The 25,451-nt window shown below is 45.2% G+C and overlaps 1 protein-coding gene and 1 non-coding gene across 3 annotated transcripts in view; one reads left to right on the forward strand and one right to left on the reverse strand.

The window, feature by feature from the left end:
- Nucleotides 1–25,451, reverse strand: part of FBXW4 (F-box and WD repeat domain containing 4) — an 81,521-nt gene that overhangs the window by 38,033 nt on the left and 18,037 nt on the right. For both annotated transcript variants that reach the window (XM_043924828.1, XM_043924829.1), the window contains exons 3-5: nt 22,569–22,754; nt 21,999–22,131; nt 16,087–16,181 (exon numbers count right to left, since the gene is read on the reverse strand). In XM_043924828.1, the coding sequence (XP_043780763.1) occupies nt 16,087–16,181; nt 21,999–22,131; nt 22,569–22,754 (414 nt within the window). The remainder of the gene's footprint in view (nt 1–16,086; nt 16,182–21,998; nt 22,132–22,568; nt 22,755–25,451) is intronic.
- Nucleotides 23,362–23,435, forward strand: TRNAE-UUC. The gene has a single exon. It is a non-coding gene; the product is annotated as a tRNA-Glu (tRNA).

Here is a 25,451-nt window from a genome sequence, read left to right on the forward strand (position 1 = left end):
CCTGGCTCCCTGAGACTCACAATCTGTGCTTCTGCCAGGCTCAGTCACAAGGGGGGTATAACTCACTTCAAGCTGGCAGCCTTACGTGGTAGAACTAACCACCCACCTCGGGGGTAGGGGGGAGGGCAAGCAAGCGTGTGCCTGAGCATCCCGCGGTACTCTTGTTTTCCAGGCACCCTACGGTGGTCTGTGACAGACGCATGGACGGGGGAATCCTCTGCCAGCCAGAGCTGGCATCTCACCCTACCTCCCAAATCTGCCACTAGCCTCCGGGGCCCAAGACCCTCCAAGAAGAGGAGGCCCTGCAAGACAAAGACCCAAGCCCCCCCCAGCCTGGCCTCCCAGCCCAACACAGGCCCGCATTAAAATCAACACTCCGTGAACACACAAAACTGACAGGGCAGAGGGGGAGCACACATCGGATACAAAGATCGGGCTCTCGGGAGACGCGGCCTGTTGGTCTCCCATGTTAGCTCCAAGTGACTAAGCGCAGGGTGGGAAAGAACGCATCGCCACAGCCTAAGCGCCTGCCTGGGCTCCAGGTTTGGTGGCCTTTTCACAGGGAAGATGCCTCTGCCTGGAAAAAAAAAATGCAAGCATTGTGTGGGGACCATTAATGCGCGCGGCTCTGCACATTCCTTCGAGAAGCAGGAGCGCACCAGTCCCTGAGCCCCGGCCTTGCGCCCCCGCGGCTGCACAGGCTTGGAACGCGCTGCACATGCCACCTGGTTCTTCCCCCAGGCCCCCGGCCCTGTGAGCGGTGGGAAGGGGCCCACCAAACACCCTGGCTTCTTTGTGCCCCAGAAAGAGGGGACTAATTACTCGCCTACACTCCGGAGCACCCAGGGAGAAAACAGAGGCCAGTGGGGTGGAGACGGTGGGAAACGGGGATGTGGGGGGGTGGCGGCGCTTGAAGAAGGGAGAGAGAAAGCCACAGGATACATTTCAAAGTTTCTCTAGCAATTTGGGGGTGGGGGAAAGAAAGCCCAGTCCTGATGTGAAATCATACAGAGGTCAGGGCTGGGTCTCCCACCCTTGTGAGAAAGTGGTGAATCGGAGACGGTTTATCAAACGATCATTTTTTTCTTTTGAAACTGGGAGGCAGCAGCTTGGACAATTCTGCAGATGTGCTTGATGAGTTAGGGACAAAAATGGCCCTTCTCTACCCCCCTCCTCCCCTCCTTCTATAAGGGCTCCCCTCGGGGGTTGCTTCTCCCTCCACTGACTCCCGGGCCCTCCCCTCCCTTCTTCAGTGGTCAGCTGAGACCCCCACCCACTGCTTGCTTTTGTACTCTTGGCCTTTGGACACACTGACAGGGGCCTTTATGAGACCCCAATCAAGACCCCCATGTTACAGGTACCTAGTAGAGACACCAGACCTTTTCAAACAAGGGACAACAAGGAAAATCGGCTGGCCCATTGTCTCTCCTCTGTGCTAAGTGAGATGAAAGAGGCCCGCAGCCCCCTCCCCACAGCCCGCCTGCCAATCACCTCTAGTTATTAAGGTCACAATGTGTAAATTCTTTTGACCTGCACCTAATCAAAGATTCACCGGCCCTTTCAAACCCGACTGGGGAGGAGGGGAGAGATTCCCTCCCATAAACCCAGCAAACTCTCCCTCAATAAAATTTCTCTCTCTGATTCCTACTCTGCTTCCCATCTCCACCCCCTCGCTTCTCCTCACTCCGCCCTCTTCACCACTAGCTTCAAACACAACTGACAAGCCCCTGGAATTACTACCCTCAAAAACGCAAGGAGGATTTGAAAGCTTCTATTTAATTCTCTTTAAAGAAAAAGTTTTTGAACAGGCGTAGCTGCCCAAGCAAGACCAGAGCCTGGGCAGTCCCCATGGCTCTAATGCCAAATCTCTCCAAATGGCCAAGTGGTCGATTGGCTTTCTTCTTTCTCCAAATCAGCCTCTCTTGCTTTGCCCAGAATACTACTACACATGGAGAAAAAAACTGGGATGAAAGATACTCTCTCACAATGTCACTCAGCATCACCAGCTCAGTTGCTGACCCTCCCAAAACTTAGCTTACACTGAGCGGTTTTGTGAAATGAGGTAAAAAATACTACAATGACCAAAGTAGGCAACCCTTGAGGAAAAAACATAACCATAGGGTAGAACAATAGAGAACAGAACAGGAACCGGAGGAACTTGAGAGAAAGCAAAACTCAGGACTTTTTGTGGGACAAAAACTATAAAAGGCTTAAATCAAGCAAGGAGAATAAACTGCTTGCAAACCTCCATCAATCAAGTTATGCCTCTTCCTCTTCTCTCTCTTCTCTGTCACTTAGAACAGGGAGACGGCATCACAAGCAAGGTATGGAGCATTTTATGGAAGTTGCCCCCAAACCTCCCAGTGCCTACCATCTACTCTTGGGGATGCCTTGCCCCTCTCCTCCTCCCTCTGCTCCTACTTTTCCACCTGCCCCTGTGAGCAGACCTTTTGCTTCTTGGTTTCCTCCTGCCCAGCTGTCTTTACTTCTCTCTGAGCTCCCCTTTTGGTGCTAATCTCTCCTGTTATTTCAATTGCTGTCTCCATGCTGAAGCCTCCCACATCTTAACCCTGTGTCTGAGCTCCAGGCCACCACTTCTGGCTGTCTCTGGCCAAGGCAACTAACTATCCCTTCACTGCCTCAAATGGAACCCCATCTTCTCAAAGCCCTGGCCCCCTCCTGCCATCAGGTCCTCCTGCAGGTCTTTCCCCCACAAGGAGTCATGACCACCTACAGAGTTTTTCCTGTTTCTCTTGAATTCAAGGGTGTCTTCCCAGTGTCCTCAGGAAACCAGCCCCTCACTGCTCACAAAGTGCACTCCCGGAAAGTACTCAAACAGCCTCAGTCTCCCCCACTCCAGAGTATCCTATACACTGTTGTTGTTTAGTCACTAAGTCCCGACTGACTCTTTGGGACCCCATGGACTGTATAGCCCACCAGGTTCCTCTGTCCATGGGACTTCCCAGGCAAGAATACTGGAGTGGGTTGCCATTTCCTCTTCCAGGAGATCTTCCCGACCCAGGGATCGAACCCATGTCTTTTGCACTGGCAGGTGGATTCATTACCACTGAGACAGCTGGGAAGCTCCATCCTATATATACTGTACCACCACGTTAATCATTTAGCTGCTTCAATCTGGCCAAAAAGCTTTCATGGCTCCCTGTTATCCTCAGGTTAAAGTTAAACCCTGCTCTTCAAAGCCTCCAAAACCAGGCCCCAAAGCTCCCCTCCAGCCATACTACTCACTACTCCTTTACACAAATCCTGCACCCTAGCCAGCCAAACTTGTCTGCTCTGCACCACTCAAACCTACAATGACATTCCCCATCCCTGAGTATATCTTTCCTCATACCACTCCCCTGGCCCCAAGTTCCCTTCTGCCATTTAATACAGCCATTGGTTAAGTCCCACTTCAAACTCCAAGTCACCCAGGAAGTTCTCCTGATTTAACAAAAAAGCTCCTGCTTTCCTCTGATTTCCTATCAATAACCTTGACAGTTGATGGCACTCACACTGCATATATTCTGGAATAAGCTGCTGAGTACATGAATTGTTTTCCCAACTGGAATATAAACCCCTGGATAGTAAAAACTGTCTCTTGTGCTTCGTGTTCCTCATGTATCCTTGCACATGGCAGTATTCTTGATACATCTACAAGGTGGACACTCAGTGATATACGCATTACATAGAGAAACAGTTCCAAGTTTACACTTTTTTAAAAATTAATTTATTTTAAATGGAGGCTAATTACTTTACAATATTGTGGTGTTATTTGCCATACATCAACATGAATCAGTCATGGGTGTACATGTATCCCACCATCCTGAACCCCGCTCCCACTTCCCTCCCCACCCCATCCCTCTGGGTTGTCCCAGAGCACCAGCTTTGGGTGCCCTGCTTCATGCATTGAATTTGCACTGGTCATCTATTTTACATATGGTAATATACATGCTTCAATGCTATTCTCTCATATCCAAAAGTCTGTTCTTTACATTTATGTCTCTCTTGCTGTCTTGTATATAGGGTCATCATTACCATCTTTCTAAATTCCATATATATATATATTGAAAGTGAAAGTGGAAGTCACTCAGTTGTGTCCAACTCTTTGGGACCCCATGGACTATACAGTCCATGGAATACTGGGCCAGAATACTGGAGTGGGTAGCCATTCCCTTCTCCAGGGGATCTTCTCAACCCAGGGATCAAACCCAGGTCTCCCACATTGCAGGTGTATTCTTTACCAGCTGAGTCACCAGGGAAGCCCCATATATATTATACTGTTGTTTTTTTTTTTAAATATTCAGTATCTAAACATTTCTTTTCCCACAAAAGGTCCCAGGTATGAAACCATGTTTAATGCTGCAAAAGTAAATGTAAGGAAGGACATTTCCAGGGAGATGGAAATATTCTAAACTGACTGTGGTTGCACAACTCTATTAATTTGCTAAAACTCATGGAACTGTACACTTAAAATGGGTGAACTTTATGTATGTAAATCATACTTCAATAAAACTGTTTAAAATAATAAATAAATACAGGTCCATGCATCCTTAATTTAAGTAACCATGTAAGGGGAAAAGGAAGGATTCTCTCTACTGTTACCTGATACTGAAACATACATTTAAATGCAATTTATGTTTTTTCTGGGCTTCCCTGGTGACTCAGACGGTAAAGAATCCACTTGTTTTTTGCTATTAGGCTTATTATAAAAAAAAAAACTTAAATGCAAAAAAGTAAAAAGAAAGTAAATGTTAGCAGAAATCTACCACATAAGAAATAACTGAAAAGATAGTCAAATAATTATCATACTACTTTGTGACCTTTTTTCATTCAACACTATGACATCTTTGGGAGTCAAGAAATATATTCATCTATATCATCCTTTTAATGGCTATATAGTATTCTATTGGGTTAATGTACCATAAAATATTCAACCTCATGTTTATTAATAGATGTTTATGTGTTCTTAATATAAATCTTTTTGTATATATCTTGCATACTTGTTTGATTATTGCCTTAGGATAAATTTCAAGAAGTGGAATTTATGTAAAAGTATCCACATTTTTATTTTGATACTGCCAAACTAATGTATTTTTTTTTCTTTTTTTCTTTGGCCACATCACATAGCACGTGGGACTGTAGTTCCCCGACCAGCAACTGAACCCACACCCCCGGCACTGGAGGTACAGAGTCTTAACTACTGGACTGCCAAGGAAATCCCCAAACTAATGTAATTTTAAAACTAACTTTTCCTCTCCACAGCCCTAGACCTGCCATTACCAGCTGGCAAAGAAGGATTATCTTGGCCACAAATCTCTAATAAGTGAAGAATCCTTTCAATAATCTTTATTTTCGTGCTAATTTTTTGTTTTTATTCTCAACTACAGCTTGCCCTGGATAGTACGGAGATTCGAACTGGGCAGGGAAAGTAGAGTGCTTCAAACACTTTAACCCATGTGTCCCTCTTTCTCACCAAATGTTACAAATCTCACCTTCAGGCCCAGCCGACCCTTCTCTTCTCTTGGGTCATTTACCACAGTACCCCAATTCCAGTCCCTCACCTGGTCTTCTCTCATTCGGGCCCAAGAGGAAAGGGGCCCAGGCTTGGCCAGGACAACTGATGCTATCACTGCAACAAAGCAAAAAATAACAGGAGAAGCATTCTGCAGGAGTAGAGCCCTCAGGAGAAACGGAGACAGTGGGTCATATGCTCTCAGCTAGGCCCCTCTACAGCCCCAGCAGGCCACAGAGCAGTGAGTTCAGGGTGAGGAGCATGTGCTAAGCAATGGCTGAGTAAACCTGGACAGCGTCCTATATGCAAACAGTGCTTCTGAGATTCCATAGAGTTTTGATCAGGCACTACAGGACTCATCCAGGGCCAGACTCAAAATAATCTCTATCAAAATTCCCCAATCAACACAGAAAGGAGAGATGGCCACTCCTGGTGGCCTCAAGCAGAAAGGGGTCCATTTCACTTTACCTTTTGCAGGTCTCAGCTTTTCCTTCTCGCTCCGTTCAACCAACACACATCACATGTGCAACAAGCCAAACAAAGGAAGAGAAGCAACTCCCACGGGTGCACAGTGGCCTCTACTACTGGCAAATATTTATACTTGGAAAGCTTATCCTCCACATTGCCTTCCAGCCTCTCGTTGTGTCTTCCTGTCTAGCTCAGCTCCTAGAAAGAAGCCAGTATGAAGCTTCACACTTTGCTAGTATAATGCCCTGCCTATCCCCACCTCGAATACCACTGAAGCATCAAGAAGCAACACAGACATAAATATCTCCATCCTGAAGCCAAAAGTCACACCTCTCTAGATGGGACAGACTAAGCATGGAAAATCAAGAAAAGAACAAGGCCTGGGGATGCCATGTTCTGCTTCACCACGCTTACCCCTGGTATTAAGAGGATCAGGGCCTTGGCCTTCATGCCTTCTCAGAGCAGGCCAGCTCCTGCCTTCAGTAGGTGTGCTTTTTGGTGCTCCAGGACTGGTGTGCACACTGCCTAAAGTGCACCAACTTTAGATAGGGCTGCTGCTTCCAGTATGCTGTGAAAATAAAAATATTAATACTCCACCGTGACCACTATGACCATTGTTCGAGAAGCTGGATTATGGCTTTGCTGTCGGACGGTACAGAGGAGGAGACAGCAGTGCAGCTGAACTGGGCTAGAGACAAGTCTGAATACAATAACATGGAAAAGGTGCGGCGGACGGAGGGAAATCACAACAAAATACGATTTATAGTTATTTTAATCTCCTAAAAGTTTCTCTCTCAATATTGAAATTCTCTTTTGCAAATTAAGGCCCTGCTGAAGATTCTGGATGTTATCACATCCCAACTGGCACCCCACCTGCCCCTCCTATACTTTTTTGTACCCCATTCATGTTTTAAATTTGCATTGCAAACTATGAAAAAGGAAAGCTTCCGCAGAAAGCAATTTCCTGGGCCAGCAGCTCTTGGACTAATATTCCCTTTGCAATTACCAGGGCTCCTGCATGTGCGTACTCCCCTCCTTCCTCCCACCAGCCCACCTCCTCCCTTCCCTCCTCCCTCCCTTGCCAGCACCTTCTGCCTGAGCTAAGCCTATCTGACCAGCACCACAGACAGTGCCACAAGCTACCCCCTATGAAAATGCCCTGGCCAGACAGAGGAGCAAGAACCAGCTGGGAAAGGGGGCAAGGATCTTGGGTAGTCAGCTTAACAGAGCACCCCAGAAGCACAGGGGTGTCGTCTGTAGTACAAGGCTCATAACTTATATAAAACAGGAAATAAAGACCCTGCTCCCTAAAGTTCACAATCTGAAACTTCGAAAAAGTCCTGCTTAAGAAACTACTAGAGGCACAAGGATTAGCAGATATCCATTCCACACAACTGAGCTCTTTTAGTATCAGTGTAAAGGAAGAGCAAAAATATTTGTTGGCTTGCTGAGGTATAAGTGCACCCTTCATTGTTATCCTATGTAGAAATTCAGCCCAGCAAAATTCAGAATCAGCACAGATCTTTTTGAAACATAGCATCTTTTTTTTTTTTTTTTTAACCTCTTCAGCCACACTGCATGTCAAGTGAGATCTTAGTTCCCCAACCAGGGATCAAACCCCGACTCCCTGCAGTGGAAGCAGGGAGCCCTAACCACTGCACCTCCAGGGAACTCCATGAATCATAGAATCTTTATAGCCAGTTTTCCACATCAATGCTGTCAACATATCTCACTGCTAGTGGTACACAGGGATGTCTATTCTCTTCCTTGATGGTGTGAGGAAAATATTCCAGTTCTTAAGTTCCAGGCTCCTAACCTCCCAAAGGGGGCTCTGATAATGAAGTTCATTCTAATAATGAAACTCAAGAGACTCACGGATGCTGGTAACTGTCATGGACAGCAGAATTCCTGTTCTTGGGTCTTAAGCCCATGACCAAGGACAGTCACATGGGACTATCCTGAACTCAGAAAGGGAAAGAAATACAACTGACTCTGTGGACTGCCACCTGGAAGTCCCAGGGACCAGGACTCTGATAGATGGAAAAGTGATGGGGAGAAGACATCTTTTCAAAAAATTTGCTTTAAAATGAAAAGGAAAACAAGAAACTTAAGTCTTGACTCCAAATTTATGTACTGAAATCTGCCCCAAATGACCTGAGAGCCACCTATGAATAATTACAGAAGGATGGGGTAGTCCTTCCACTTCTGACATGACCCCCCAATATAAAAAAACACATTATATTACTAATCCAGCCACACTCCCATCATTGCCTTTTTCACTCAGGCCCAGTGCAAAGCCCACTCCACCCCCTAGTCTACTTACAAGAGTGAGCTCCATTGGCTCAAGAAACTAAAAGTGCAGATATTTCATGAAGATCCCTCTTTTGACTGATCTAAATGTTGCAGCTAACAGGTGGGGAAATCTTAAATATACGAATGTTATCATGATGAGACCACTGAAACGGATCACTGCTATAAGTCAGACAAGGGCTAGAAGTTTCCGCCCTTCCATCAGGTTCCTCTTTAGCCTTGACAGATCAAACTCAAGCCGAAGCAGGCTACAGAGATCAGTTCAGTCTCCGAGCCAAAGGTCTTCACAGTGAGGGACCAAAGCTGCCCTTGCTGGGCCTCTGCCGGCCCGTGTCCCAGATTAATCACCACCAGGAGGGGCCTGGACACTAGGCTGCAATCTGAGCCCAGCAGCACCTGCACAGGGGTCACCCTGGCACCTCCCTCATTCCCTCAGGCAAGACTCCAGGGCATGAAGGTATCCACCTGCTGACTACACTACCTGGAACAGGCAGGCCAGACACTTAGCCATCTTCAATTCCACAGGTAAGTCACAGGCAGTTCAAGTTAGTGCAAGAAGGAAGAGAGATGTAGAGACTCAAGGAGTGAAGTCAAGGCTCCAAGAGAAAGAAAATTCTCAGCCTCTGAAGACAAAGACTTCAATGCCCCTCTCACCACTATCTAGGGAGAATATTTAGCTCGAGACCAGTGGTGAGTGAACTAAGCCCTCAGAGGTTATGAAATAATGAGACGCTTCATGTTTGGGGCACATTCCCATCATTTATAGACCAACAGGAGGGAGGGAGAACACAACAGGGATTTCTTTTCAAAACACCCACAAATGCTACCAATATGCCCATGTGAAGGAAGCTTAGATATAAGTAAATTCACCCTGTGAGGGTGCAGGAGAGTTTCCTCTGAATGCCAAGACCTCACAGAACAGTTTCCTTAAATGATCTAAATGAGGACACTATTTCAAACACATGTTCACATACAGCTAGTGACTACTGTGTGATGTGTGTACACATGTCTGTTCATGCTAGAGCATACTTTTCAGGACCAATGGACCATATTATATATTCTCCTCAGAAGGCAATTTGCTTTATATTGTTGCTTCTTAAGTCTACTGGGGTAGGAGAAAGTATTCTTGAGACTCAAAAAAAAAAAAAAAAAAAATCAAAAGGAGGAAGAGAAGCCCGAAGATCTGTATCTTAGAAAGATCTGTCCCAGGCCCCAACTTGTGATATAAGGAGAGGCCACTCGGATGAATGCACCCTTTTCCACCTGTCTCTTGCCCCAGGGAAGGAAGGGTGGGAGGGGTCCAAGTCAGATTGAAGTGTGTGTCCCTTAAAAGAGCAGAGAAAAAGCACAGGTCAGATAAGAGGAGAAAGAGCTCCTACACAGCCGCCTTCATTTGAAGAGAAACACCCACATCCTGACTGTTACACCTTGTACCTCCAGAGCTCCATCTCCAGGAATTCCCTTTGAACTCCCTGCTGCAACCCAGAGTTAGGATAGAGCAGTGGCTACAATTACAACTTGCTTGCAAGGGGGGCGGGGGGCGGGGGGGGCCTGCATTTGACAGGCCATGAAAGGGGGCGGGGGGACCTGCATTTGACAGGCCATGAAAGGACCCTGCCTGTAAAACAGACTGGAAAACAAACCCTTAATTTAAATGTTAATGAAAGTGCTGTGGGGACATCAGAGGGTTCCCGGCTACTCAGAGAACAGCAACACCAGCCCCAGGATTTATGGCTCCCCTTCCCCCTCCTGCCTCCCTCTCTGCCTCATCACCCACTGAAGTTTAAAGAGTAAAAAAAAAAAAAAAAAAACCAACTAATTTTAACATTAACTCCGTGCTTCCACCTTGGGATGTGATTGCTAAATTATCTGTCGGCAGAACACTGATCAAAGGTGGAAAAACAGAGGCACATTGCACATGTAACCCAGAAAAGTCAGCCGCAGCTAAGGAAGGAAAATTGCCATCTTTCTTCCTGATGCAGGAAGGGTAGAAGCAATAGCGGTACAGGTAGGGACTGGAGCTGGGAGGCGCAGGCAGTAGTAGTGGAGGAAGACTGATCCCTCCCAGGCGTTGTGCTCCCCATCTTAGACCTTGGCACACCATCTTTGCTAAGTTTGGTCTGTCTCTCCACCAAACTATGCTGTCTAGTTCACTGTTGTTTCCCCAGGGTCTAGCATGCTATAATGCTTAAGAAGAATCTGGAGAGAGAAAGAGAGATCAGGACAGGAGGAGAGAGACAGCAACAGGGATAGAGCAGAGAAAGAAAGAATGGAAACGCTGAGACTGAGGGATGGAAATGTATCTGTGGCAGGAGCAGGGTCTCAGTGTACCAGCTCGTGCCCACAGCATCCCACTTTCTGCAGCAGCCTCCGCATCTAGCTGCAGTGTTTCATTTCAGTCAGTTCTTCACAACTGAGCCAACCTTCCTGGCCAGGGAAGGAGTAGCTCCCACAAATGGGGTCTTGGCCAGCCAGGGCTGGTTGGGTTGCTGGTCTCAGGCCAGCAGCTCAGCACATGAGTCTCTCTGTGCCCAATATGCTCTGGGTAGTGGCAGAAATCCAGGGTCATGAGGAAGTGAAACCCACCCCTGTGGCATTTCATCCATGCTACTGATGGATATGTCTGTCAGAGAGGCTTGGCTTAGCACAGGCAATGAACTCTAGGGTGGCGGGCACTGCCCTGAGATTCAGCAGGACCAGACTCCAATTCAGTTGTTTCCTTATGCCGATCTCTTTCCAATATTAGGTCATCTTAGTCTGGACCAGTGGGCCCACCGAGCGTCACAGAGAGTTCCCGTCTTTCTCCAGACACCCTGCTACCCCTTCCAGCCATGCCAGGCTCTGGCCCGTCCACACTGTCTTTGTGTCCCTGACATTCTCATCCAGGGCACACTCGTGGGAGACTCCCCCCAGTATGCTCTTCAGCCTGGCAAAGGGGGACCCTGAGCCCCTCCTTGCTGACAGAAGGTGCCTTTTCCTGAGCAAGCCCCTGACCCTGGGAAGGGGGAAGAGACAGATCTTGAAAGCTGTGGGCCAAACCATCAGAATGATCAGCTACAGTGTGAAACACAACAAAGTCATCCATCAGTCTTTCTTCAGGTTATCAAGGTTAGGGATCCCCTTCGGGACCAGCTCTTTATCACCAACTAGCAAAAGCAAAACTCAGGGGCACAACATTTACTTTTGATTTGTCTTCCCCTAAAAGCACTGAGTGAGTTAGGAAGACTAGGGCCAAAGGATTGTTGAGCCACTGGGAAGCAAAAGAATCTAAACTGAAAGTTGGCTGCCTTTTTTCCCCAATCTTTCAAACCTCTCTGTCAGAGAAAACTCCAGATGCAATTACCTTTCACTAAAGAAGGGCGTATTTCAACAGGCTGGTGAATGTGTCTGCCACACACACAACACACAGTAAACCCTGTAGCCACTGGGAACAAACACTCGCTCTCCACAGAAATCCACCCCCTTACCGAACAGTACACAGTGATGGCTTTCCTTCCAGACTCTCCCTCACCTCTGGGAGAAATGAAGCAAGAAGGGGCAGCTCCTCCATCAAAAGCCCCCAGAGGCCACAACTCACTTTACAAATTTGAATCGGTACATTTCATGCAGACTTGGACTAATCCCCCCAAAAACAAACAGGCCACCACAGCGAGCAAAGTTACACAAAATTATACTGTATATTTAATAACACAGCTATGTCAAGTTTCTACACCTATACCACTCATATGTTTCCCTAATGACAGAAACAAGAGAGAAGGGATTAAAACCCAAGTGTCCTGGGAAGCCTTCCTGACCACACTCACTCACATGATAGCAAGAGTTGTTCGGAGATGGGGAAAGGATTCTGCTGAGCATCTCCGTTTTCTTGGAGGGCAATAACAAATATGGTGTCTGCAGAGGAAGGAGGAGCTGTGGGTACCCGTCTCTTCCCCTGCTAGGCAAACAGGGTGATAGGGCTCCAGATTCATTTCACCACCAGGGCCCCTCCCAGCCAGCTTGCAAGGGCCCTGCACACTGAAGATCTATGTGCACTGGCACTACTGGGATGGGGTGAGCATTCACAGCTACATGAGTGAGCTTAGCCTTGATTGCATACCGCCTTCCTCCCCTCCCTCTCTCTATCGCAACTCTAGCCTCCAGAAATGGAATATTCCCAGGTCCCCACTGAGCCTTTCAAGGGCCACAGCTACTGTGCAAGATTCTGGTGGGTAAAAGCATTGCAGTGACCCAGAGGCCTGCCTCATGGCCCTCCCTGAGCACTACAGTATGTTGCAATAGTCTGGAGACCTGAGCCTCTTCAGCCCTATCCCACTCTCACCCTTCCCTGAGCCTCAATTTCTCCATCTGCCAGGAAGGCAATGCCCCTCTCTGTTCCTCAACCAAGACACACTAGTTTCAGGCACTTAGTATTGTCAAGCAACCAACACAGTTGTGCCCCCATCTTTTCCCACCATTGAGGAAGATCCTTGGGAGAGTCACCCCACAGCAAGTGTTCAATCTGTACACAGGGGACACAGAGGAAAGAGAGTGAGGAAAAAAGTGATGGAAAGTAAAGGGATGAAATGGAGTCTTTAACAGTTATTCATTTCCGTACTCTGAGTATTTACTAACTTTATTCAGCTAGAAATAATCTTTTAAGAGCAATATAATGTACTGTACATTTTCAAAACTCTGTCTTTCTGTGATACTCATGGAAAAGTGCTCAAAACTCCATGTGACTTCAGGAGATATATCCTGAGATCAGCTGGGCCCCACAATTACACCCAGACATGTGCCCTTCCACCACCAGCATCTCACTTCTGTTCCACCTCAACCTGTCCTCTTCACACTCATCACACAGCTCCAGACTGGGCCTCCTCTACCAGAAGAGGACTGCATCTATAAGTCACAAATCCTAAAAACAGAGTCATTAGTGTTGGTGCAAGAAGATGTTATTAGATGTTGGTACAAGGAGGGCATATAGGAGGAAGAGGGAAAGGTCCTTGCCTACCACCTTGAAGCTTGCCTACCACTGGCTTTCCTTCTGTGTTTTTTGAATACCTAAATGTGGCTCTAAGCACATGACTGGTATTAAATATCATCCTCCAAGAGTGTTTACAAATCAAGAACTCAAGGTCAAGGAAGGAAGGAGACGTTGACATTTGGACACGGGACAGAATACCTGCTTTCTCTCAGTCATGAACACCTCAAATTAAGCCTAGGGCCTGAGGTTTCACATTTCATACTACAAGTTTCTAAGTACACACACAGGAAAAGAAGGCAGATAAGTCCCAGCATCAAAGATAAACATGATGAATAGCTCTGACAAGTTATTTTAAATAGAAGAAAGAGAATGAGATGTGCTGGGTCTCCCAAATGACCAGGTTCCTTCTTACTACATGAAGGAGCAGTGGGGGAATGAGTTGTTGTCAGGCCGGTGAGGAGTACCTACCCTGGAAAACAGCTGCTGCCCACCTGCTCACATGCTCCTCACAATGGGGTTCATGGCCACATCACATGTGTGACACTGACGACCACACTCAACAGGAAAGGTGGCTGGGAGGGGAACAGAAGGCAGCCATGGAGGGCAGGAACCCCACGGGGGAAAAGGAAAGAAAAGAGATTCCTGCTGAGTCCTCACCTTAAGAAGACTGCAAAAGAGCAGTGTGACTCCACGAGGGCCAGGAGAAGCCCGAGGGAAGGGTGAGACACGAGAGCAATCAAAGCCGCTAAACAAATGCTTTACCAGGCAGGAGATATTCTGGCTGACACAAGACTCTAGCCCTTTAAGCTCTGTAGAGTATTTTCACATTCATTATTTCAGATCATCTTCACAATAACCTAGTAAGGATTATGAAAGAAATGGTATTAATATTTAACAGATGAGGAAACCATGGCTTCAAGCATTTACCCAAGGCCACTCTGCCGGTGGCAAAGCAGTATTTCAGATTCCCAGAGCAGGCCCTCCACCTAGGAGGCAATGTCTTTCCAGATTGGGAAAATGTATGAGTTTACTGAAAGATTCAGATTCACTGACATAGTAAGAAGAAATGGATCTAATGCTAAGATGAAAAATCCCTATCCCAATATATTTTGGGGGTAAGACAAAAAGCAGCAGAGAGAATATCAACATATACTCTGGTCATTTAGTAAAACAACAATATCCCAAATGCAAACTACTTTTTAAAATAGTCCAAAACATCATTTGTGGACTTGGGGAAAAATTCACCTCAACAGTGAGTGAAGGAATCATCCCGGGGCAAGAAAGCACACCAAGAGGACAAGATGTAAGGACACCAAGAAAACTCTTAAGGAGAATGCAAGGAAAACATGAGACCTCGGTTTTGCCTATCAAGAACTTGGCAAAGGGTCTGGCATAGAACACATGACTAATAAATGTTAGCTGCTGGTAGCAGTGGTGGTTATAGATCAGAGCTAGTAATATTAAGAAGCTAGATCTTTCCTCAAATCCAGCTTCCAAGTTGTGGTCAAAAAAATCAAAAACAAAACCCAAAGTCAGTTTATTGTGATCAAAACTGCTTAGTGACAAAGGCAGACTCTGTCTTCAACCTCTCTTATCAACATCATCTTCAATAGCTACCACACTCTATCCTGTTAACAGGTAACCTAACACACTCCAGAGGAGGTGGCAGGAGTAGAGGAATACGAAGATGGGGATACTGGGGAGCCTGTACATGTCTTTGGCCTAAATTCACGTGCAGGAAGCACACGGGCCATCTCCAGCCTGAAGAGCATCCCTCCACCACCAATCGCACCCCAGTCCACCCATCGACTGAAGCCAGCATAAGTCCTCAGGTAAGCACCAAGATGAAGTCACCAGCCCACCTGTCACTTCCCGCCCTTATACATATCCAGCCCACAGACACCCAAGCTTGGCTAACTGGCTTTAAAGGGGGCAGCGTTAGGAAGAAACTGAGGAGGGGCCAGAGCCCAACAGCTCCATTTTCCACCCTTGGCTCCCACACACTTAGGCCTCTCTACTCCCTGCTGCTCTTTCCTTCCCTTTTTCTGAGGATTGCTAGAATGATTTGTTCCGAACAGCGACAGGTTTATAGGTTAGCCGACACCTCCGCTCTGTGGAATTTTAATTAACTTCTCTCATCGTCAATATGCTAAGGAACGGGGTCTCCATGCTCTGAGGTCAGCAATGTGTTTCAGGTCCTGCTATATCAGCCGTCAAATTGAAGAATTAATGACGTGGCTAATCGGCTCTAATTCTTTAGGAAGAAAAAAAATTTGAAAGAGAGCTGTGGAGGGGCAGGAGGAGGGGTGCAGCCTCCTTGGGGTGAGAAGAAAAAGGCTGAAGGGGGCTGAGCAAAGAGGGGGACCAACTCTCTCCTAAAACAAGTGACTGACTTAAACCTGACGCTGGAGGGTGTCAGCCCTACAGCTTTCCCATTGATCATTCGGTGGGGAGTGAAGGGTAAAGGAAGTGGGAGAAGACACCAGGCAAACACTCTGATAGAGCAGGTGCAGAGAGGGCATCCATGTACCCTGCTTGGGGAGGGGCTCTGCCTCGGTTTAAGAAAGCCTAGAAAGCAGAAGTCAGGATGCAAAGCTCACTTAGTCACAGATAAAACTAGAGAAACAGCAGTCAGGCCAAAGCGTAAGATAAAGCCACCATCAAAATCGGCACTTCTGCTACATTTGTCAATGAATCTACTCCACAAACATGACTTTGCACACACGCCCAAGTGGACATGGGCCCCAAGCCTCTCCTGATGATGCCCACATGCTTTATAAAATAAAAGCATTATTTCACAGGACAAAATCATACCCCAAAACATCTCCCTTACCTGAGCAATGGGCTGATAGCAATGGACCAGACTCGGTCTTCGGTCTGGATGGTGTGTAAGCACTGCCCCAGCCGGCCTGAGGCCAAAGGCCATACCTGGAAACAGGAGAGGAGATGCTCTCGTTGGCATTGCCTGGGATCAGGTTGGGGGGCTGGAAAGATGCACCAGGTAGAGTCCCTGTCCCAAGCGGGTGTGGGAACAGAGAATCTTTCTGTCCTGCACACACAGAGCTCTGGGGAGCACAGAGGGGCCTCTCCAGCTTCTGCCTTACCTACCACCTGGAGAGACGTCAGCTCCGAATCCTAACCACCCTCTCACTTCCACCTGAGAACCCTTGAGCAGCAGCCAGTTTTATACTAGGGAATCAGTATCACGTTCCTCAACTGGGATCCGACTGAGAAGCTATTAGCAGGCGAGGCTCACCTCTCTCAGTAACCTCCCTGTGTTTGTGGGTTTTCCTTTTCCTATCTGTCACCAAGATTTTACTTTGGAGAGGTAGGTAGAGGGAAGATGATCAAGGCCCAGTATGAGAGAACAGAGACAGAATTAGAGTAGAATTAGAGAGACAGGAGTAAAAGAGAAAGATCCAAGGGAAGGAAGAATGGAAAAAGAGGACTTCAAAGTGGGAAGGTGTGTGTTGTTGTTTGTTTGTTGATAATACCCAGAATCCAATGCTATTCATGTCAGCAGGGAATTTAGCACCTAGTGTCACCAAAAGTAGCAAAAAAGCTTAACTCTTTTAAGCTTCCATATCTCCTACAGGTTAAAAATATTGCTTGGAGCACATTATCTGGTCCCTATCAGTCAGGAATGTACATTAGCAGCCACTCTGGGCTTAACTCTAATCAACACTCACAGAGCCCTCTCAGCGGTCAGTGCATTTAGAAATCTCCCATTAAGCACAAGGCCCCCTCACCGCACCCTACCCTAGATGACACACACAGGGGACTAAGCCTCTAACCAAACAGAGAGGAAACCTCAGATGTACATGGCTGTCCCCAGACAGCAACCGAGGAGGGATCCTAAGGCAGCCAGATGGATCAGTGACCTCTCAAGGTCCCTGTGGTGCTATAAGGGGAACACACGAAAGTCAGTCAGGACCTTAGATGGAAGAACTCTCAGGAAACATTCCTTGAGTTTAAGGGGTAGGTGATGGAGTGGGGGTGGTCCTGACTTCTTAGGATCACATATCTCTTCTCTAAAAAGGAGAAAGTGTTTCTTAGGTTTTGTGTGTCTATGATAGGGGGAGGAGGGTGTGAGTTACTTTTCCCAACATAGGGAAAAGAAAATAAATTTAATAAGAAGATACTGAATGAAGAAGGGCAGAAAACAAAGGTCAATTCCACAACTTTTCCTGGAATGCCATGATTTTGGCTCATTCTTTTGGATCAGGTCACTTTGGTAGTAACTAGATGTATTTAATGTCCTCTTTCAGATCAGCTCAGCTTGGAAGAGAAGTTTGCCTCTTCCCTGATGCAAACTACTGAGGAGACAGGTTCTTGTTGGGGATGGGTGGGGAGACACTAAAGACTGTGATTACAAAATCTATGAGTACAGCTCAAGGCCAGAATTCACTAGAGTCCTTCACTGAACAGGCTGATGGATCCCACTGTGAAAAACCACAAAACAAAGTTCCTGGTTCCCAGGAGTGGCTCCAGAAGCATGCTGCAATTTCTCAAGCACAATATAGGGAAAGTGGCCCTCTTGACCTGCACTAGAAGCACACCATCCACTAAAACATGAGTATGCTGATCACATCTTAACCTTCAGTGGTCAAATCCAAACAGACTCATCCCTGGAGAAGATATAACTCAGTGGAAGTAGATATATATATACAGACCTTTTATAAAAACAACTGGCGATATATATAAACACCCTTAAAATGAACAAAGCCTTGAAACCAGTAATTCTAATGCCGAGACTATCCTAGGAAAATAATCCTAAAATGAAGAAAAACCTAAATGATAAAAATATTCCCTGCAGCTGCATTAGCAGGAAGAGCACATAAGGGCTTTAGAATTAGACAAATCTGGGTTTGAACTCTAGTTGCTACTTATGTATCTCTGATGTTAGGAATATTTTATAACTTCTTAGCCTCAGTTTTCTCATGTATAAAATGGGAGGTAATGCCTATCTCTTATGGTTGCAGTGTGGAAAAGTGAAGGTAAGTGTAAAGCACCTAGCACAGGAGCACAGTATTTGGCAGGCATTAGGCATCAATAATAGTGGTTCTTATTGCTATAGGAAAAGCTAGATATAAATATCCAATAGGAAAAATAATAACTAAATTATAAGTTCCATTGTGAAGCCATTAAAGATGACCAATAATTTATAATAATAATAGAAAACCTAAAAAAATAAAGTAGACACAGCAGGGTATATTGGACACATAAGATACACTATGTGAAAGTCGCTCAATCGTGCCCACCTCTTTGCAACCCCATGGACTATACATTCCATGGAATTCTCCAGGCCAGAATACTGGAGTGGATAGCCTTTCCCTTCTCCAGGGGATCTTCCTAATCCAGGGATCAAACCCAGGTCTCTTGCATTGCAGGCGGATTTTTTACCAACCCAGCTATCAGAGAAGGAGTGCAAAACAAACTACAATGAGGTTTCACCTCACGCCAGTCAGAATGGCCATCATCAAAAAATCTACAAGCAATAAACGCTAGAGAGGGTGTGGAGAAAAGGGAACCCTCCTACACTATTGGTAAGAATGTAAGTTGGTTCAGCCACCATGGAGAACAGCAGGGAGGTTTCATAAAAAAACTAAAAATGGACCTATCATATGATCTAGCAATTCCACTATGGCACAGATCCAGAGAAAACCATAATTTGAAGAGATATATGTTATCCCAATGTTCACTGTACACTATTCACAATAGGCAAGACATAGAAGCAACATAAATATCCACCGACAGAGGAAGGGATAAAGTGGTACATTCATATAATGGAATATTACTCAGTCATAATACAGAAAGAAATAATGCCATTTGCAGCAACATGGATGGACCTGGAGACTGTCATACTAAGTGAAGTAAGTCAGACAGAGAAAAGACAAATATCATATGATGATACTTGTATGTACAATCTAAAAAATGGTACAAATGAACCTATTTACAAAACAGAAATAGTGCCACAGACATAGAAAACAAACTAATGGTTACCAAGGGAGACGTGGGTGGAAGGTGGGATTGACACATACACACTACTATATGAAAAACAGACACCTAATAAAGATCCACCACATATATAGCGCAGGGAACTCTACTCAGTGCTTTGTAATGACCTATATGAGAACAGAATCTAAAAAAAAGGGGATATAAATATATGTACAACTGATTCACTTTGCTGTACAGCAGAAACTAACATGACATTGTAAATCAACTCTACTCCAATAATAATTAATTTAAAAATAGATATATTATGACCATAACTATGTGGGGGAAAATTACAGTAAAGAATAAAGTGATAAAACGAATAAATGTAAAGGGCTTATTAGCACAGTGCCTGTACATTCTATGTTATTATAAAATAAAAAAAGCAAACCTATGCACAGAAAAATACCTAAAAGATGAAAAAAAAAACCAAACAGTTCAAATGTTCCCTCCTTCATAAAATCTCTCCTTCCAAGTCAGATGTAAACTCTCTAAACTCGAAATTTTCTGGCCCTTTCCCTAGAGCCTTACAACTTCATAAACCTGGCCACTTCCAACCAGCTTCATAGCCAGTGCATGCAGTCTCAGTTCCCCTTAAAGAAAGACTATCTTCCTCCCCTTTGAAGCCTCACATAGAGTAGGCACTTATCAGAATGAAAAAAAAAGGGAAAAAATGAACAAATGATCAGCCTTGGCCCAGACCCAGCAACAATGTAAGCTACCATTCTATCACATCTCAGGATGGAGCCAGTCTCACTAAAGTCAGTCCAGAGAGGCAATCCAAGCTAAGTCACAGTAATTCTGAAACTTGGGTCAGGGTCAGGGGTCTATAGATGTTTACAGATGAACATGACTAAGTTCTTATATAGGTTCAGGTTTTAGAAACCTGTAGAAGCAGCTGGAGAATTACAGACGCCACCAAAAAGAAATGGAGAGTCAGTTATAAAAGGCTAACTGTGGGTAACATGAAAATGGTCCAGAAGATGAAGGTGGGTAAATGCAAAGAAAACAATATAAGGAGGGGACAGAAGCAGTATACTGAAAGTCAGAAAAGATGAGCTGGCCTGGAGGTCACTGGGAAGCCCCAAAATAGCTGACTAGCTTCCTGGAGTTGAACCAAGGGAAGAATTCTGTCACTGACTAAAAAGAAATCTTCAAAAGGAATAGGAATGTACTATAGTGACAATTTGAGAATTAGAGAGTACTGATTTTAATGCTTAAAAACTCTAAAACAATAAATAGTTGTACTTAAAACATGGAACTAACCCAATATTCCAATAATTGCTGTCAATCTTCAACTATAATCAGTCTATACCATGAATTGCTACATATGGTCATAAAACTTAGTTTATACTGCTCTGGGAGGCAGACTACAGAGAAATGAATGGAAAAAAGAGATACCATTGAAGGTTTCACAGAGAGACTTGAAGCCATGACAATACAATGCTAGAATGAGACAAGAATATCTAGGTCACACATGTACAAAAGGTATCTAAGGAAATTGTCTTCTGAGAAGTATAGCAAAATTAAGGCTATTCTTTTTGCAAGGAATGGTACAAAGATGGTGACCAATCAGAAATGTGAAATAAGTATGGGGTGGAGGATTCAGATAAAAGAAATTCAGTTTCCATGTTGGTTTGAAAGATTTTCTGAATTTTTCTCAGGTTCCCTGTGCTGATGAGCACATTTCTCTGACAGAAATACAAAGTGTACGAAAAAAATTAGCAAAGGAGGAGAAACTTCCATAAATAGAAAGGAACATTATTTAGTCCTTTTTACATAAATTAGCAACATTTTTACATGAAGGTATAATCAATAAAGAGAACATGAATCAGAAAAGTTAGTAAAGACTGCAACTTCTCTCTCCTGAGGCCTCTGCCCCATGTGTCTTAGAGCCCCATTAGCTGACATGGATAAGCATTTTGCTCCTGTTAGCAATGTGGAGTCTCCAGATGCTGGGAAACACACAAGCACGAACCTATCAAGCTTCCTGTACCATCAACTGAATTGTCAGCAAAGTTCCCACAGCAGCCCCAAAGGACCAGGCATATGTGAGCCCTGGCAAGGGCCACGGGACACAGAGATGGAGAAAGTTCTTCTCTGTCTCTCATGTGGAAGCCTATTTAACCCAGACATAAAGGAGCTGAGTCCATAAAGCAGGGGTCAGGCTACTTATCAGTCTCATTCTGTTGGGCCTTGGCAGATGTCTGAGTTTAGACCAGGCAACTTGGCAATGACACAACAAACAATGCCCTCCTCTCATTGTCTTTCCACTGCTTACTGACCACATCACTCTCCAGAGAAGCAGTAAAAATACATTTTAATTATCAGCCTGATTCCTTATAAACAAGGTGGTAAAAAATTAACCTTCCCAAACAAAGAGTGAGCAAAAGGTAGGAGATTTTAAAATAAAATATTGGGGTTAGAACTCAACCCACAAACTTGAGGAAACTCAGCTCAGGGAGGAAAAGCTGGCCAGGTCCTCTGTTTTTGAGTTCACGCCACATTTCAAGTGAGTGGCAAACTTCCCAGCCACTGTCCACTCCTTTCCCAGGCCAGCTGGCAGGGACATAGCCTGGCATGGCAAGCTGCATGCCAGAGGCACATAAGTGAGTTCTTTATTGTGCCGTTCCCGTGCTGGCCCAACTCGATGCCCTCCGCCAATCCTGAAACTCAAGCTCCTATCCACCCCCTCCCTCCCCACTCCCTATAGACAGGAGGGAATAGCAGTATGTAAGGAGGAGATCTCACCTTGGCTGTCCTGTCTCTGGAGCCACTCACAATGATGCCCCCTTTGCAATCCACACAGTTCACTTCCTGTTCATGGGCCGAGTACTTGACAGTGAAGGTGCTATGAATCTTATGAATACCAATCTTCCCATCTCTAGGAGAGAAATAAGAAGCCAACCCCTGAGAGCCAATTACTTTCTCTGCAGGAAGAAAACAAGTCTATAGAAACAGCCCAAATCTCCAATGACTTCCAATTTGCTAAGCTTTAGGCAATTCAGCCCAATAAGGTGCTGAGTTTCTAGATACCTTTACTTCTTCAGTACACTTGGGGCTGAAGAAAGCTGAGAGACAAAACAAATCTCCCCCTTGAGAGTATCAAAACCAGCTTCCCTTTTCATTAAAGGTTCTTCCTGTTTTCCTTTTCCAGCTTACCCTATTAAGTACCTGCTTTAAATGGAAAAAAAAAAAACATTACCCCTTCTTCTAGTCTCCCTACTCATCCTTTTGGAGTAGAGACAGAAAAGTCAGAAGCAGGCAGAAGGTCTCTGAAGAACATTGAGGAGGAAGGAAGGAGAAGCCTGCAGCACTTACCCCCCTGCACTGATAATATGCGAGTTGGCCAGCACGAAGTGGCAAACATCCTCATCATGTCCAGCAAAGACTCCCAGGGGCCTCCGGTTCAAGCTGGCACCATCTGGGCGGAACTGATAGGCCAAGATGAAATTAGCCTGGGATATGTACAGAGAATCACCCTCTAGCTGCATCCAGGGCATCTGACTGCAGAGATGAAAAACAAAATTTAAGAATCATCAAGATAGAGCAGGAAAATTCAACTTCAGTCTTTAGAAAGGCTGACCAATCCCCAACTTAGCATTACCTATAAGCCTAAGTCTATATCTCACTCCCCTCCTTCAAAACTGCTACCTACCCTTAGGCTTCCCTAGAAAACTAGAGTGATTAAGCTTTGTGGTGACTATCTTCTTTATCACTATTTCCCTAGAATTATCTTATTTATCACTATTTCCCTAGAAATATCTTATTTATCACTATTTCCCTAGAAAACTAAAGTGATTAAGCTTCGTGGTGACCCTATCTTCTTTTGGCTTCCCTTGTGGCTTAGCTGGTAAAGAATCCACCCACAATGCGGGAGACCTGGGTTTGATCCCTGGGTTGGGAAGATCCCCTAGAGAAGGGAAAGGCTACCCATTCCAGTATTCTGGCCTGGAGAATTCCATGGACTGTATAGTTCATGGGGTTGCAAAGAGTTGTACATGACTGAGCGACTTTCATTTACTTACTTACTTACCTTCTTTGGACTTTCTAAAAGAAAGTCAGAATAAAAGACCCATTTAATGTCACTTTTAAAAGGAGAATGCTTAGGAGTTCCCTGGTGGTCCAGTGATTAGGACTTGGTACTTTCACTGCTAAGGCCCTAGGATTCAATCCCTGGTCAGGGAACTATACCCCTAGCTACCCATGTGAAAGTGAAAGTGTTAGTTGATCAGTTGTGTTTGACTCTTTGTGATCCCCATGGACTGTAGCCTGCCAGGACCCTCTGTCTTTGGGATTCTCCAGGCTAGAATACTGGAGTGGGTAGCCATTCCCTTCTCCAGGGGATCTTCCCGACCCAGGGATTGAACCCAGGTCTCCTGCATTGCAGGAGGATTCTCTACTATCTAAGCCACCAGGAAGCCCAGCTACCCATGGTGCCTAAATAAATAAATAAATGGAGAATGTTTAAGACTTGAATTACTGGCTACCTATAGACTTCTTTTGAGTAGACAGAGCACTCCCCCTCAAAAAAAGCAATAATTAAAGGGTGGGAAAGAGCAAAAAGAAATCTTCCACTTAGATGAAATAGTTTTCTTTCATTCTGTGCCCTCTCTGATCTGAAGATTAAGCGGTAAGTTTCAAGATTCCAAGACTCCCATACACACCTTTTTCCCAATAGATCAGTTAGGGTGTGATAGAGAAAAGAGAGGAGTGAGCCCAGGGAAGCCCCATTCCCTTGTCCTACTAGAGCAAAGGGGCCATTTTTAAGTGAAAGGAATAAAGCCATTTAGGAAAGGATGCTAATGTACTGATTAAATACCTAGATCCTCTCAGAGGATATCTAAGTTTCTGTACTAGAGGCTAAGTATGGCAATGGCAAAACATAGCTCCAGACCAGTGTACTACAGTTACTACAGTAGTACAGTGACTACAGAGAAATGACTGGCTCTCACAGAAAGTTGATAATAGAAATCCACAAACAGTTAAAAGATTCTAACCACAATCTGGCAGGAGGAAGAAACATTGGAAGCCACAGACCAGTCCCACGACATGGAGTAAGCACTAAAAACAAAGAGGACTCTGCCAGACACCATGCTCTCTGGTGGGGACTAAGCTTCTTTCCCAAGGTAGAGCCCCACAGCCTGTCCTACACCACAGCGGGGTCCTGGAGCTACCAGGTCCCAAGCAAAGCATAGGGGCAGATGATTCATCCCCATTTGTAGAGACACCATCTCCCACTGCCAAGTCTGTCTGAGCAAACTGGGCTGTGTTTCTTCCCCAGACTCCTTAATACAAGCGTCATGGGAATGTACAAAAGTTCTGCAAATTGACTTGACGGACCATTAGATGCAGCTTGGACTTTGTAGCAACTAGTTTCTACACATGAGGTTTTAACAAGTGTGTGCACATATTATATGGAACATGTACAGTGTACAGATGCCTGCACTCTCATTCATACGCACATTCTTCTTCAACATGCCCTTGCACAAGTTTGTGGCATACTCAAGTGGGCAACAAACAGAAGGGTTTGGAATTCATGTGTTTAGAGCCATCTGGTAAATAGCCATTTGCCCAGCACAAGAAACCAGGTTCATGCCAGGTGAACAGTGGAGAATCCCGGGGCAGCCTAGTAACCATTTTGTGTATTTATTTGCCACACTGCTTGAAACGAGCCCAAAAAGACATCAGGAACAAAATCTTGATAGAGAAATAAACTCTTCCTTCTGGTAATAAAAGGCAAATAGGAAGCAGAAGGTAAAGTCCTTTATCATACAAATTCATCTTTCGTCCCCTGAGTTTCTTTACCATCACTACCACCACATAATTCACAGGAACTCGTGTCAGGGAAAGCAGCAGAAGTTGGATACAAGCAAAACTGGACCCTTCTTCATCACATGAAGAAGCCTGCCTGGCCCTACGAGCAGAGGTCCAGGTCAATTGGAATGTGGAATCATGCTGTTCCCTGTCCATTCGAACCAATCAACAAGGAGTACTTTTTGGTGAGTAATCAAATAATAACTGGAATAATTTAGCATCAGTGAGGTATAAAATCTGTGGCATTAGCAATGCCAAAGCCATTATTTAAATCTCCTGCCATTTTTTTCTAAGCTCTGCCTCCTATAACATATATATCCAAATCTTCAGATCCTATTTAGCTTTTTAATAAAAGTAGGGGAGAGCACTACAGGAAGCCAAGAGGGA

This window comes from Cervus elaphus, chromosome 15, assembly GCF_910594005.1.
Source record: "Cervus elaphus chromosome 15, mCerEla1.1, whole genome shotgun sequence".
In the NCBI taxonomy this organism is placed as follows: domain Eukaryota; kingdom Metazoa; phylum Chordata; class Mammalia; order Artiodactyla; family Cervidae; genus Cervus; species Cervus elaphus.